At 54.2% G+C, this 15562-nt stretch overlaps 1 protein-coding gene across 2 annotated transcripts; it reads left to right on the top strand.

The window, feature by feature from the left end:
* Nucleotides 1-1208: 1208 nt before the first annotated feature.
* On the top strand, nt 1209-15150 carry FDFT1 (farnesyl-diphosphate farnesyltransferase 1). Of its 2 annotated transcripts, none has more exons than XM_068422232.1 (7): nt 1209-1492; nt 6330-6513; nt 9753-9881; nt 10376-10567; nt 11604-11780; nt 12034-12186; nt 13416-15150. In XM_068422232.1, the coding sequence occupies exons 2-7, from the start codon at nt 6388-6390 to the stop codon at nt 13635-13637; spliced, it is 999 nt and encodes a 332-aa protein (XP_068278333.1). In that variant the 5' UTR covers nt 1209-1492; nt 6330-6387; the 3' UTR covers nt 13638-15150. The 2 variants fall into 2 exon arrangements, with proteins under 2 accessions (XP_068278333.1, XP_068278418.1); XM_068422317.1 differs by lacking the exon at nt 1209-1492 and adding an exon at nt 2324-2401.
* Nucleotides 15151-15562: the final 412 nt, after the last annotated feature.

The following is a 15562-nucleotide window of genomic DNA, read 5'->3' as shown; positions in this document are numbered from 1 at the left end:
CCGTTGCCGCCCGTTGCCGCCCGCCGCCTTCCCGCTCTGCCGGCGCCCCGCGTTGTGGCTACGGTGCGCCGCTACCCAATCAGCGCCGGCCGGCGGCCGTCACACCAGCCCCGCCGCGTTCCTATTGGTTGGCGCTACCCTGGTGCGAGAGCGTCTCGGCCAATGGACGCCCCCGCCGGCCCACCGAGCGATGGGAAGAGCGAGCTGATTGGTGGAGGGGCGGGGCAGGGGCGGCCCCGCCCGGCGCCGGTTAAGCACCGGGCGGGGAGTGTGGCGGGGGGTACCGGGAGCCCGTGACGGGGGGCTGAGCGCGGCCCCCATGGAGCTGCTGAGGAAATGGCTGGGCCACCCCGAGGACATCTACAACCTGCTGCGCTTCAAGATGGGCGGCTACCGGGCCGTCATGCCGCGGATCGACCCGGTGAGCGGGACGGGATGCGGTGGTGACGGGGCGAGCGGGGGGATGCGCTTCGCTGTCTCCGTCGATCGGGCGGTGCACGGTGCCCGGGAGGGGCGGGGGTGCTGCCACCGTGGTGTGGGGCCGGGAGGAGGAGGAGGAGCGGGGGGGGCTGTCATCTTCTTGCGCGGCTGCGGCGTTGCCATGGGTGACCGCTGCACGCACGCCCCGGGCAGCACCGGCCCGGTGTCAGGCGCGGGCAGCACCGGCCCGGCTTTGTGCGCTTCGCACGGTCTCGGTGTTTCCCGGGCGTTGCACCGGCTCGGGGCTCCTATTCATCGCAGGGGCTCGGCGAGCATCGCACCGGCTCCGGGCATCGCACCGGTTTCCCGTGCATGGCAGCGGGACTGGCCTTACCGTGCGTTGCTCGGGGCCGGTACCCCGCGTGCATCAGGGATGCACCGGCCCGGTGCTTTGGTACCGGCTTCGGGTTTTCCGTGCATCGCACGGGCCCGGTGACTTACGCTGGCTCTGGCCTTCCCGTGCGTTACACCGGCCCGGTGCTGGGCGTGCGTCGCGCCGGCTCCGGGCACCGCACGGACCCGGGCGCTGCACCGGGTGAGGCCCTTCCGTGCGTGGCAGCGGCTCCGGGCACCGCACGGACCCGGTGCCACCGCCTTGATGCTTCCCGTGCATCGCCCCGGTGCTCGGACGGGGCGGGCGCCGAGCGGGTTAAGGGGGCGGGCGGCGGGCGGGCCGCGGGGGCGGAGCGGGCCGCAGCACCCCCCCTCCCCGCCGCCGCGCCCCCATGGCGGCCAGCACCAAAGCCGTGTCCCTCTTCAAGCGGACGCTGGCCCTGTCCCCGCCGCGGGGTCCCCCCCGGGCGTTGGGGCGGCTGCGGGGCGGCGGGCGGGGGGTGCAGCACGGGGCCCCCCCGGCCCCGCCGCCGGCCGCCCCCCGTCTCCAGCCGCCCCCCAACACCCCGCTCTGCCCGCAGGACTCGCTGGGACGCGGCCTCCGCACCTGCTACCGCTACCTCAACCAGACCAGCCGCAGCTTCGCCGCCGTCATCCAGGCCCTGGACGGAGAGCTGCGGTGAGCGGGGGTGGGGGACCGGGGGGGGCCGGGGAGGGGGGTACAATGGCCCCCCAGCACCAGGGCTACCCGGGAGGTGGTGGATGCAATGTCCCCCTGACACTGGGGCTCCTCTGGAGTTGGTGGGTGCAATGCTCCCCCAACACAGAAGCTCTTCGGGAGGTGGTGGGTGCAATGCCCCCCAACAGTGAGAGTCCCTGGGAGGTGGTGGGTGCAATGTCCCCCTGATGCTGGGGCTTCTCTGGAGCTGGTGGGTGCAATGCCCCCCCAACACTGGGGCTCCTCTGGAGTTGGTGGGTGCAATGCCCACCTGATGCCGGGGCTCCTCTGGCGTTGGTGGGTTCAGTGCCCCCTCAACACTGGGGCTCCTCTGGAGGTGGTGGGTGCAATGCTTCCCCAACACTGGGGCTCCTGGGGATGTGGTGGGTGCAATGCCCCCCCCCCACCCCGACTCCAGGGCTCCTCCAGGGCTGGCCAGGAGGTGGTCCATGCAGTGCCCCCATATACCACGTTTCTTTAGCTGAGCTGCTGGGAAGTTCTCCCTCTTCCCCCAGCTCCCCGTGCAGCACATCAACAGGGTGCTGGGCTGAGCTGGCGGGGAGAGGCTCAGCGCAGCCCCACCCCGTGCAGCTGGACGTGAGGTTTTTCACGTTCTAGCTGGGTGCAGCGCATCCCTCCGCCCCAGCTGGGTTCCTCGGGGACCAGCGCTCCAGCTTCTCGGCCAGCAGACAGTTAAACGTGGCGCCTGGCCCTGCGCTGTTTGTGACACCCTGGGAATGTGTCCTGGCAGCGCCAAGGCTGGCGCTGGCCTTGGGGCTGGCCGCAGGGACTCGGTGAGCAAAAATCCGGGGCTGACCGAGGGTCTGGACCCTGCCTGGAAGGTGTGTTTGGACGCTGCTGCCTCAAAACGTACGTGATCATCATTTTTTTGCTGTACAAATTCTGCTGACCCGTGCAGGAAAGCTTAGGATGGTTGTAGTGACAGAGGATGCAAAGCTCAGCTGGCCTGGGGCCTCGTGTGTCTACGTGTGCTCTATATAATCCCTTATATTCATAAGGTAATTACTGATTTCAGTATGTAGATCTCTGGTTAATCCCAAACTGGATTAATTGTCAAAATTAGGGGTTCCTACAAGCTGCTCTAGACCCGTCGAACGCTGCGGTTGCGACTCCGCCGAGCAGTTGCACGCGTCAGCCTGGACACTGGGTTATTTGTTGGGTTCCCGAGCCCTGGTTTGGCATTTTGGATGCTGCCCCGTAGCTGTCACGCACCGTTTATGAAATGGTTGTTCCGTAGCCTGTTTTTGCAGGAAATGCAAAGAAATTCAGCGGTTTGGCTGGGGTTGTGTGGAAAGGTATGAGTGGGGCCAAGAATTAAACTTTATTTTCCATGCCTGGTATGTTAGCTAATGTAGAAATTAAGGCAAATTAATCAATAAAACATCTCAAAACCTATTAGCAGTGCCAGTATGCTGTGTGCTTGCCCTGATCTCCCTGCAGTTATCTTTCTTCTCTGTCTTGTCTTTAATCCTTTCATTGCAGCTTGCTCGGATCAGGAAGGCTTCACTCCCCTCAGGGCGCAGAAACTTCTGCCTGGCATCCTAAAAATGCTATTGCCGGATCTTTGCAACCTACGGCTGTGTGGGGATTGCTGCTGGATTACAGCTGTGGTGGAGCAGGAGAAACTCCTTTTCAAAGCGCAGTAGCTGAGTTTAAGGATGAAAGAGGGAAACACAAAGTAGGCAGAATATAGGAATAGGCAGAGCAGCAAGCTCACTGAAGGAATTAATTCTGCTGGATCGTGTAAAGAAGTGCTTTGATTGATATTAACCCCATTAGGGGGTTAAACTGAACCCCTGTGGTTACAGATTGCTTGATATTTGCCTCTCTGCTTGCTGGCTGAAGGAGCTGGTGATGAAGGATTCAACAATTAAAACCACCACATCATGCTGAGAAACTCAGCGCTGCCCGGGGTCTGCTCCCGAGCACGGTGTCCTGCTCCACAGCCCCCTCCCCTCCCATGCTGCAACTTTGTTTGCAACTTCTTTGGAGTAAAATCTCTGTGTTTGAGGGTTGGGGAAGCGTGAAGCTCTTGCTCTCTGGTTCACATCCCTGCTCCCGGGAGAGTTTCCATGCGCCCCCCAAGGACTGTTGGAAAACTGAGAACTTCTGGATGAGCGGAGCAGTGCTTCCCAGGCCAGGGTGTTGGTAGTTGAGCTAAAATGTTTGGTTCCTTCTTGCTTGTGTTTTTTGGCCCCATAAACCGTCTGTTTTGCTGGCCAGGGCCCTGTCCTCCATGGTTAGGGTGTTTTCTTGGAAGGTGGGAGGCTCAAAACTGCAGCTTCATCAGCAGCTGAGACGTCATAGCTCCTGGTGATGGAGAGGAGGAGAGGGATGCTCCTGCCTTACTCCGCTGCCAGCCCCCCCCGTCCTGCCTGTCCCTGTGACTCTTCAGGATCAATTCCTGCAGGTTCAGCTGCCTTGTGCTGGTAGAGGGTGAATGTGGTGGCAAGGAGAAAAGAGACCTCCTCACCTGGGAAGGGGGGAGCTGTGCCTAGAACAGGGCTGGAGCTTGAGCCCTGAGATGAAACCGGGCTTGCTCTTTGGATGTGGGCGCTTCCAGCTGTGCAAAGGGGAGGTAATGCCGGGGTGTCCCCTTCCCAGCACTGTCACACGTGTTTTCTGGTGAAGACAGTGTGGCTTTGGTTGGTCCCTGTCATCCCCACGGATCTCAGGTTGGAGCCCAGCTGGGACCACGGTGCCTGGGAACCCTGCAGAGAAATGGGGAGCTGCAGGCAGACAGTATAGTTGTTTTTATGATCTTATATTTCATAGAATCGTAGAAAGGTTTGGGTTGGAAGGGACCTTTTAAAGGCCATCTAGTCCAACCCCCGTGCCATAAGCAGGGACATCTTCAACTAGATCAGGTTGCTCAGAGCCCCGTCCAACCTGGCCTTGAATGTTTCCAGGGATGGGGCATCTACCACCTCTCTGGGTATCCTGGTCCAGTGTTTCATCATCCTTACCATAAACAATTTCTTCCTTTGATTTGCCCAAATGGCCACGAAGCGAAATTCAGTAGATGATGGCAGGTAGGGATGCAGTTAAAGTTTGGATGCAGAAGTGGAGTTCAGTAAGTGTTCTAACTACGCTGAGCTCTGGAGTTATTGCTAGCTCTTTCCCTTGGCGTGGTGTCAATGTGAGAGGTGCTTCAGGGATGGCATTTCAGGTTCTGCTCTGCCTTTCTTGGTTGCTGCCGGTGGAAGCCGCTGCTCAAAGCGGATGGGAGTCCTGGGCTCTTGCATTGTGTCAGATGAACCTTTGCAGCCCAGTTGAAGTGGAAAAACTCAGTCGTGCAAAGGAACAGGAGGGCACAAGGGAGCTGCTCGTGAGCGCTCGGGTGTGTGGTTTGACAGAGGTATTAAATACCCTCCAATTAAGGAAAAAATGCCAAATTTAAGTGTTTGCTCTAAGAGCCAGTCAGTTTTCCCTGGCTGCTTAATCACTGCTTGCACGCTGTCATCCCAGGAGAGCAATGCTTTCACCTAGTAATTAGCATTTAAGCAGTCCAAGCTAGTTTCCATTTGTCAAACAATTAATAAACGCATCATCTCCTCGAAGCATCACTGTGCTCGCTTAGAGCTAGGGGATTATTTTCTATAAATCCTGGAGTCGGAGCGGTATTTCTCGCTGTCAAGACTTTTTTTTGCTTCAGATGCAGATTTTGGAGCCGGGAAAGGCAGGGACCGTGGGACCAGGAGGGGAAATGGCTCTCCAGCAGCTTTGCTGGGACACGTGGGCTGGCTCCAGTGTCTTGTGCATGGAGATATAGGAAGTGATAGGACGAGTACACCTGCTTTTTTTTCCCCTTCCTTATTCTGCATTTGCTTTTTTCCAATAAGCTGACCACAGGCTCTGTCCTCTGGGTCCTAGCAAGAGCTGGCCTTGCTCGCAGGGCTGGATCTTGCTTGCAGGGTTGAATCTGGCAGTGCCCTGCCTTGCCCAGGGAGACCTTACGGGCCTGTCCCTTCGCAGATACACACCCTAGAAAGCCAAAAGCCATGCCGTAGTTCTCTGCATGAAGGGAAAACCTTGGTTTCCCAGCCCAGCTCAGGTGTGCCGCAGCCCATGGGGAGTTTGTGCGAGGCACCTCTTGCTCAGGGAGGAGGTTCGAGGAGATGATGAGCAAGGTAGGTGGCAAGCGCTGCCGTTGGTGCATTCCATCGCTCACCTGCTCCTGTGTCCCTGGGATTTGAGCAGCACATTTCTAATGCATTTATTTTATGTTCAACAGTTGGATTCGATGATCCCAGAGGTCTCTTCCAACCTGGTTGGTTCTGTGATTCTGTGATTCTATGTTCCTGCACTGCAGGGGACAGCTACTGTCCCCAGATGAGGGCTGGGGAAGCTGACACCCTGCATCTCGTTGAAGATGTCCCTGCTCATTGCAGGGGGGTTGGACTAGATGACCTTTAAAGGTCCCTTCCAACCCAAACCATTCTATGATTTGATGAAAGAGGGATTGGATACGGGCATCCCTTGACCAAAGCTGGTTTCCAAACTGTAGGGGACACCAGGATACAACGGTGGGGACTGGGAGGGTTTTCACATCACCACTTTCCGTTCTGCTCATGAACTACCGTTATCGTTTGAAACGTGAAAGCGAATTGTGCTGGAAGTCCTTGTATCTTCCAAAGCATCAACGACCTGGTGATACCAGTGCGTGTCGTGTTGAGCTGGAAGCACCTCTGCTGAAGGCTGTGTGGTTAATCTAAACTGTTTGTCCTGCCTAATAGGCAATCCCAAGTAAGGGATGATTGTTCTTTCTCTCCCCTAGACATGCCGTCTGTATATTCTACTTAGTTCTCCGTGCCCTGGACACTATAGAGGATGACATGACCATCAGCTTGGATGTAAAGGTCCCGATGCTGCACGAGTTTCACTCCTATCTCTATGAACCAGAGTGGAAATACATGGAGAGCAAGGAGAGGGACCGGCAGGTGCTTGAGGACTTCCCAACGGTAAGACGTCCACCTCCTTCAGCTGCCTTGTGTCACCTTTGCGTGCATGGTTGTCTCTGCGTTACGCCTGCCTGTGCTTGCTGAGCTCGTTCAGTCCCTGGCGAGCCCGTAGCTCTTCGGAAGAGCTACATCACCTGCACGTGGGGCTGGAGTGGCAAACCCAAACACTGTGCAACTCTCTGTACGAGCCAGAGGTAATCTGGCTGTGGAAAAGCACCAGCTCTAAAATGTGGCTTCTTGCCTCCCCTTGTTGGAAGAGTAAACAACCATCGCCTTGCAGAGAGGGGTTTGGATTTGTTGCCCAACACTGCGTTGCCTTGGTTGAGTGTCCTGTGACTCCTAACAGGGAGAGGAGGAAAGCTTGTCTGGGCATCTGGCTTGTGGATGGACCAGCGTTTACAGCAGTCCTGCAGGATCTGCTCTAGAGCTACAGGAGTCCATCTGCAGATCTTTGACATGCGTGTAAGATAAAAAGCACCCTCACTGTTAGTAACAATATTGCCCAAAGTCTTATTGCTCTAAGGATCCTTCTGAAAGGAAGACACAGAGAGTCTGCATCTCCAAGAAGGCCAATGGCATCCTGGCCTCTATTAGGAATAGTGTAGCCAGCCGGTCTGGGGAAGTGATCGTCCCTCTATACTCGGCACTGGTGAGGCCGCACCTTGAATCCTGTGTCCAGTTCTGGGCCCCGCACTTCAAGAAAGATGTTGAGGTGTTGGAGCGAGTCCAGAGGAGGGTGACCAAGCTGGTGAAGGGTCTGGAGGGTCTGACCTACGAGGAACGGCTGAGGGAGCTGGGGTTGTTTAGCCTGGAGAAGAGGAGGCTCAGAGGTGACCTTAGTGCAGTCTACAACTACCTGAAGGGAGGTTGTAGTGGAGTGGGAGTCGGCCTTTTCTCCCAGGCAACCAGCGCTAGGACAAGAGGACACAGCCTCAAGCTTCGCCAGGGGAGGTTCAGGTTGGACATTAGGAAGAATTTCTTCTCAGAAGGGGTCATTAGCCGTTGGAAGGGGCTGCCTAGGGAGGTGGTGGAGTCACCATCTCTGGATGTGTTTAAGAAAAGACTGGACATGGCACTTAGTGCCATGATCTAGTTGACATGGTGGTGCCAGGGCAATGGTTGGACTCAATGATCCCAGAGGTCTCTTCCAACCTGATTGATTCTGTGATTCCACTAGCAAGCTACAGCAGTGTTGGAGCATGTTCTCTGACCTGGAAGCCGATTGAGACAGTCTGGCCATGTCCAAGCCATTAAACTCTCTCAGCATGCAGAACAGCATGGTTGCATCCCAGACTTCCCTCGAGAAGTGGTTTCTGGCCCACGGTACTTCCCAAGTGTTGCCTGGGGATTGCTTAGGCTCAGAAGCACATCGGGGCTGTGCTGATGGGGTAGATGACGATGGTTGAGTCCATGCTCCATACTTTTACTGGTGCAGATGTAGCTGTAGGGTCTTGACTTTGTGCTGTAGGTGCTCAGGATGGCAGGCAGCAGAGCTGAAACTGCGATTCTTGTCCTGGGCTCCTGCCAGGTTTCACCCCCAGCAGGAGCAAGGGGGTGGTGGAGCTTTGCCACGCTGAGATGCAGCATCTCCCAGCGCTGAAGGGAAGCAGATCTGGCTGGTCGTCCTAGAGGGGATCCACCAAGCTGACGGCAGAAGGAGATGCTGTGGCTGGCAGGCAAGGCTGAGCTCTGCTGAGCGGGGATGCAGACATCTGGTTTTGGTGAGGGCACAGGGACCGGCCCGTGGTGGATGCTGCAATTTTGCTGTTGTTCACGTTGATCAAGAATAGCTGGGTTTATTTTTTAGGGTTTTTTTTTAAGTTCTGTTTAAGAAAAAGTATAATAGAGTGGGGAGCATTTAATTTTCCGATGAAGTTCTGTTTTGTTCAGCTTTTTAGCATTTTAAATTTATTCTACCCTTATCGGGCTTTCCCTAGCAGTGGGAATGGGATAATTGTTTGCAAAACTGAGGTGTATTGTAAATTTGGATGGGATAACAGTTGTTCTTGGGATAACAGTTGGCCGTGCCCTCTCTGGGAGGAGTGTACGCTATAGGAGATGGCTGTGTCAGGGGATTCTTGATGTATAGTGGTAGAGGTATGGTAGGTATGCCAGTGGCTTGGTACTTCAGAAGAGCTTTTGAGAAGGTGTTACAATCAATCAATCAATCAGTCAGGTTGGAAGAGACCTCTGGAATCATCAAGTCCAACCATTGCCCTGACACCACCATGTCAACTAGACCATGGCACTAAGTGCCATGTCCAGTCTTTTCTTAAACACCTCCAGAGATGGTGACTCCATCCAGTGTTTATGGCACTTTGTTGTTCTCTCTTGGTGTGTATGTGTTATCCGGGCAATCTGAGTTCATCTTCAGGTATGATTTTAATAATATTTAAGTAGAGGTGTACTTGCACATCATGCTTCTCCGTGTAGTGGATTGAAGCCATTGAGACAGAAGCAGAGTTGATAACGCTTGTTTTACAGACAGACTGAGACACGGGGCAAGGACATGCCAGCAGCCATGGATAGAGTCAGAAGAAGAGCCTGCATCTGTGGTGGTGTAGTCATTCTGACCACTGTCCTTATTGGACGCACACCCTGGTCTGGCTGTAGTTACCCAGTGATGGAGAATAAAGCTCAGTACAATAAAACATGATGCTCCAGTTTTGGGAAGGGGAGGATGCACTTTTTAGGGTTTTTTTCAGTGTGAGAGTGATGGAGTCACTGAATCATGTTATTGGACACGCGGAAGAAGGATTTCACACTTTCTCCGTTACTTGGTGCCTTTTCAGTTGTGCAAAACGTGCCCTGCGGAGCCAGAGCTGGAGAGGGCTCAGGAGAGCAGAGCACCAGAAACCTCCCGTCTTTTCCCATGGCTGGCATGATGGAGTGCTCTCACAAATCACAAAAAACCCAACTGTGTGCACCAAGTGTAGCTAGTTTCGTCCTGCAACTCCCAGATGATAGCAGTCCAAGGCCACAGAGCCTTCCCAAAGATACTTCTGTGTCTGATCTACTGCCAGAGACCATACAGTTTAGACTGAGAACAGACCGAGCCTGTCCTTTAGGGGCCTTGAAACAACTCTGGTTGTGGGAGTTGTACCAGATCTCCAGCCAGGGCGGGATAAGAGCCTGGTAAACAGTTTTTTTCTGATTTCTTAATAAATGTTGAGCTCTGCTATTTTTTCCTGACACTGGCTTTTTTTTTTTTTTTTTCCTCATGGTGGTTTGTGCTGAAGATCTCCATGGAGTTCAGGAACCTGTCAAAGGTCTACCAGGACGTGATTTCAGATATTTGCCACAAGATGGGTGTTGGGATGGCGGAGTTCTTGGAGAAGAAGGTGGACTCTCAGCATGAGTGGGATAAGGTAAGTCAGCCTGGACAGAGGAGAGGACTGAACGTGTGTAGGGTCCATCTTGTCTTGGTGGAAAGAGGAGACAGAGCATCCCTATGGGAAGAGGGTTGAGCTGGATAAGGGAGGCTGTGTGGGCTTGGGAAGGCTTTGAGAGACTGCTGGTCCTGTGGGCAATGGGAGGATGGCGTGGGTTTTTGGTGTTGCCCATCAACACGTGTTTTGGGTGACCCATCACATCAAGCTGTTCCCCTGCGGGCAGTTCATTCGGCTGCTGGAGGCAGAGCGGCACACCTTGGTGGGACATCCTTGGTGGGACATCCTTGCTGAGGTGGTTGCTGGGCATGGGAGAGCTGAGACATCCCAGGGAGGGCCGTGAGAACGTCCAGAAGATGTCAATTACTTCTGAGCATTATTTTTGTAAAACTCACTGTGGCAAATAAGCAGCTCTGTAACTGCTCCTTTTATCTTGCTCTTTTCCTGCCCCTTCCCCTCTCGGTGCCTCGCAGTATTGTCACTACGTTGCTGGGCTGGTGGGGATCGGCCTTTCCCGTCTCTTCTCTGCATCAGAGCTAGAAGATCCTATTGTCGGGCAAGACACGGAGCTGGCGAACTCCATGGGCCTCTTCCTGCAGAAAACCAACATCATCCGTGACTATCTGGAGGACCAGCAGGAGGGCAGGGAGTTCTGGCCCAGAGAGGTGAGGGAAAGCACCGCCTTGGGGCGAGCGTTTCTGCTGTGCCTCTTTGGGAAATGCACTAAAACTGAAGGTGCTGTTCTTGCTGCTCTGATACAGTCAGTTGCATCTTCTCATTAGAAGGGTTCCTGCTGGAATTCCCTTTGAAATCCCCAAAGCCAGGGGTTTTCTCCACTGTTTGTGGGTGTCCCTTGACTGTCTTTCATACTTCTGTCCAAGACCTGCAATGGATGGAGTCAACTGTCCACGCTTCCCAGGACACCTGTCTCAGGAATGCATTGCAGGGTGCGTAGTGGAAGGTGCACAGCTAAAATTGTGCTGTCTCTCGTGTCCCTTTAACTCAAAGTTAACAGGAGAGACTTGATGATCTGCTTTAATTTTATCAAGACCCTACAGTAAAGCTGTGCTGCATAAGATGGCTGCTGTTGGTTGTACATCTTCATAATAGCAGTTCTTCTAATGACAGCTGGCTGACACGTTCCACATCTATCTACAGCTGTCTGGGTACAGATGTGGGGACGAGGTGATGTCTCCCCACACTGCCAAGAACTCGTTGTGGGCAGCTTTTACCCCTCTCTGTTACGTTGGTTCCAGGAATGAGGGAGGATGAGACTGGTGAGATCTCGAGAGGGTACTTAGTCTGTTCCCGAAGGCAGGATCAGCTCTGCCTGTGCCTGGCAGATGCTTGTCCGCTCTTCTTGAGGCCCTCCAAGAATTTTTCTCTCCCTTTTCCATGTGGCTCACCTGTCTCAAAGAGCATTTCTTGATGTCAGCCTGATGTGTGAGACGTCTTTTCCTTGCCCTGCCTAGAGAAGATGTGGAGATGAGTTGCATCCTTCTTCTTGATAATCCCTTTGTGTATACGAAGGCCACTGTCATGTCTTTGCAGCCTGCCCTTCCTTCTTTAGTCTTGTAAGCCCCAATCCTTCAAGGCTTTTGTGGGTTTCTGGTGGTTCCTGTTGCTCCCAGACTGTTACTGATGTTTCTCTTACGGCACGAATGTACCCTCCAGCTTGTGAGTCCTTATCTTGATGTTTAGGTTTGGAGCAGATACGCAAAGAAACTCTCAGATCTGGCCAAACCCGAGAACATTGATATGGCTGTCCAGTGTCTGAATGAGCTCATCACCAACGCCCTCCACCATGTCCCTGATGTCCTCACGTACTTATCTCGCCTGAAAAACCAAAGTGTCTTCAACTTCTGCGCTATCCCCCAGGTGAGTTATGTTTTCAAGAGGTTCTTCATCATCTGCAGCCCAGCTGATGAGAAGTTGGAGGTGAAGGAGGTTATGTATCATGTTGGTGTTAGCCTGTTTTAATCTCCGTCTCTTCTATCTCTTCATTCTTTCCTGGTACCTACCCTTTCTGCTGTCAGTGAGATTGTGGCCCCACTCCAGAGTGTCTTGCCATCGATTTCACACTTGGCAAGCTCCTCACAATGCCATAAGGGCTTTTGGTGTTTCTCCTTAGGTGATGGCAATTGCCACATTGGCTGCCTGCTACAACAACAAGCAGGTGTTCAGGGGTGTTGTGAAGATCCGGAAGGGACAAGCTGTCACTCTCATGATGGATGCCACAAACATACAAGCTGTCAAAGCCATCATGTACCAGTATGTGGAAGAGGTAGGTGGACCAACTTGCTTCGAGTAATTTCTGGCTGTTCCCATCCTTGTTTCTGGTGTGGAATTGGGAAGACCCGTGAATCTGTTACTCCTTTCCCTACGTCCTTTAGTTCAGTGGTGTCAGGGCACAGGGATCCTGACGTGGTTTTGGCCTGTACCAAACTGGGTGCTCGATGTGTTCCCTTGAACGTACCCTTGGTCTGTGCCTGTGTTGAGAGGCAGAGACTGAGGTCCTGTTGTCCTTCTGGTGGAGAAGGAGATAAGTCAGCTGCCACAGCACAGGGCTTCCCCTGGCCTGAGCAGGCACAGAGGACCTTTCCCACAACATGCTTCTGAACAGGTTGCATCACCTCCCCGTGGGCTGCTCCAGCCAGTGGTCCTGTTTTCTCTGTGTCTGTAACTGCAGCTGGCAGCATGTGGTGTTTCCTTGTGCTCTGTGGCCAACAGTGAATAAGGGCAGCTCTTCGCAGGTGGTTAAAGCAGTGGGACTTACGACTTCAGGGTACTGTGAGGGTTAAAAGTTCACGTGGAGGAACACCTGGTGGGATAGATTCATGGGGGAAAAAAAAACAAAACAGCCCCAAAACACAAATCCAGTGAGGGCTGTTAAATAAAAAGATGTTACTTCTGCACCAGGGAGACCCCCAACCGTGGGTTATTAGAGCTCCTTTTGCAGGCTGGCCAACCCCGTGACAAGGGACAGTGACACCTTGGCCCAGAGGAGGGTCTCTGCTTGTGCACGCCTCCCTAAGACTCACGCAGACAAGTATCTTAAAGGCCATGGGGTTTGCAGACCATGAAGAGAAAACCCCAAAGATCATGGGGTTATCTGATGAAGGTGGCCATTTCCTGGCAGTCACACTGGCTGTTGATCACACTGGGGTGTCCTCACTGGTGTGGGGGGGGCTGCAGCACACCGGCAGTGAGTGAGGATTGCCAGGCAAGAACCGCTAGTCCCAGCAACACCACTTGTGGTTGAGGGATTGTGTCTGATGCCGTGTGGTCCATCTCCCATCGCGGGGTGCCCTCAAGAGGCTGCTTGGCTTAGTGCACTTCTCAAGGGAAATGGGCCCTGGCCCCATTGAGGAATCCCTTGCAGCTGGTCCTTGCTCCATGGCAGTCCACCACTGAGGGCACGGTGGTCCTTAAGGCTTCCTCTTCCACTTGGTGGTCCCATTTGCCTCCTCAACCTTGAGTGGGAACTGTAACTCCTCCTTCCTCCCTCCGCAGATCTACCAGAAGATCCCAAGCACAGACCCATCATCCAACAAGACGCAGCAGGTCATCACATCCATCCGTGCCATGAGCTTGCCCGGTGGCCCCATGGCATCGCGCCACCACTACTCCCCCATCTACCTGTCGTGCGCCATGCTCCTGGCCGCCCTGAGCTGGCAGTACCTGAGCACCATCTACAAGGCCACCGAGGAGTACATCCAGGCGGGCGAGAACTGACGGGCAGCAGGCGGGTGGGGGCAGAGATGGTCGGTGGACGGGCAGCGGAGGCAGGAGGCTCCTCATCCCATACCGGTGGGGATGGCCAGGCAGCGGGGTGCCACGGGGATGGGGACGGTGACGAGGACGGGACGCCGGTGAGCTGCAGCCTTGGGGCGATGGTGCGGTGTTGCCGGACTCTGCTCCTCCCCGCCCTTGCCATCTGCTTGGATGGTTACAAATGTTAACCAGAGTCTTACTGTTTGGGGTTGAATATGTTTTTTTCCCCTTCTTTCCTGTTGGACAGTTTACCTGAATTTTCTTGGTTTTGATTAGGATGGTTTTAAGTAGAAACTCCAGTTGCCTCTTTTCTTGCTTGAGGTTTAAGACACCTTTCCAGCTCAGAGCTGAGCAAAACCTTCTGGGTTTTGCCTCCCTTTCTTAGGCAGCCTCTTCCCCATCCCCTCTGGTGCCTGCTGTGCGCTGGAAGGATGCTGCTTCAGCCAGGAGAGGAATATGCTTCCTTGTCCAGGGAAAAAGCTCTGCCTACCTTCTGGCCCTCAGCCTGGGCTGGTTGACATCCTACAGCCTGGAAACAGGCAGAAGCAGTCTTCACATTTCTGTTGTGCTGAAGGGAGGTTACTAGGCTTGAGATGAGCCCTTTTAATGTTAAATATGTAGAAGGTGGGATGCTCTGTCCACTTTAATGTGCCGCCAGCTGAAAGCCATCTCTTGCAGCTCCTAGTCCTCTAGCAGATGGCACCCTGCACTTGCAAAGCTTCCTCTTTTAGCAGCTGGGGAGGTGGTGAAATGGAGGAGAGGGGAGCTGCTTGCATGGCTCTGAGCTAATAACTCCATGCCTGACTCCACTGCAGAGTCTGGGCTCTGAACCCTTTCTTCAGCCCAAGGGGATGGGTGGCCGTGGCACAGCAGCACGGGGTGCCTCTGCCAGGCCAGGGGAGTGAGGGTTTACACCATGTTGTCCCTCATGGCATGCTTTTTTGGGGGGCCTTGGTGCATTGGCCACCCTGAAAGGCAGTGGTGATCCCTGCCATGGGCTGGGAGGGCTTGAGCCACCGAGGGGGGGCCAGGGCAGGTTTCCTTGGCCCATTTGGCTCCAGCTTGGGATGATACTTCGGGTTAGAGTGATGTGCAAGAGGCTTCCACTGCTGTTTTGAAACATCAGGTTGGCCTTACTTCAAGAGAAAACAACACTTTAAAGACAAGTCCTCATTCTTCTGGGGTGGATTTGTTTTCAGGGTCCCTACCCACCCCCCCTCAAACGCTGCTTTGCCTTTGTAAAGGGAAGGACAGCCCGTGTCCTGGTGCAGGACAGAGCTGTCTCATGGGGGCAGCTTGGTGGCCTTTGCGAGGCCAAGCCCCTGTGGCCAGACTGTTACTCAGAAGGAGGATCCTTACTCCACAAGTACCGATGTAGATAGTTTTAAGCTGTTGTTCAAAAGAAACTTGCGGTAGCTCTCTTTGTGCAGCTTCCTGTCTTGTTGAAATTAAAGACATTTTCTTTGGGAAAAAAGTGTTTGATAATTTTTTTTAGCTGTCATTTCTTTTACACCAGTAATTCATAGAATCACAGACTGGTTTGGGTTGGAAGGGATGTTAAAGATCATTTAGTTCCAACCCCCTGCCACACTTTCCACTAGACCAGGTTGCTCCAAGCCCCATCCAACCTGGCCTTGAACACTGCCAGGGAGGGGGCAGCCACAGCTTCTCTGGGCAACCTGGGCCAGTGTCTCACCACCCTCACAGCAAAGAATTTCTCCCTAATATCTAATCTCAGTCTCCCCTCTTTCAGTTTAAAACCATTCCCCCTCGTCCTGTCACTACCTGCCCTTGTAAAAAGCCCCTCTCCCGCTTTCCTGTAGCCCCTTCAGGTACTGGAAGGTGCTAGAAGGTCTCCCTGGAGCCTTCTCTTCTCCAGGCTGAAC

This window comes from Nyctibius grandis, chromosome 1 (assembly GCF_013368605.1).
Source record: "Nyctibius grandis isolate bNycGra1 chromosome 1, bNycGra1.pri, whole genome shotgun sequence".
Lineage (NCBI taxonomy): Eukaryota > Metazoa > Chordata > Aves > Nyctibiiformes > Nyctibiidae > Nyctibius > Nyctibius grandis.
This window is presented reverse-complemented; position numbering and strand designations above follow the sequence as displayed.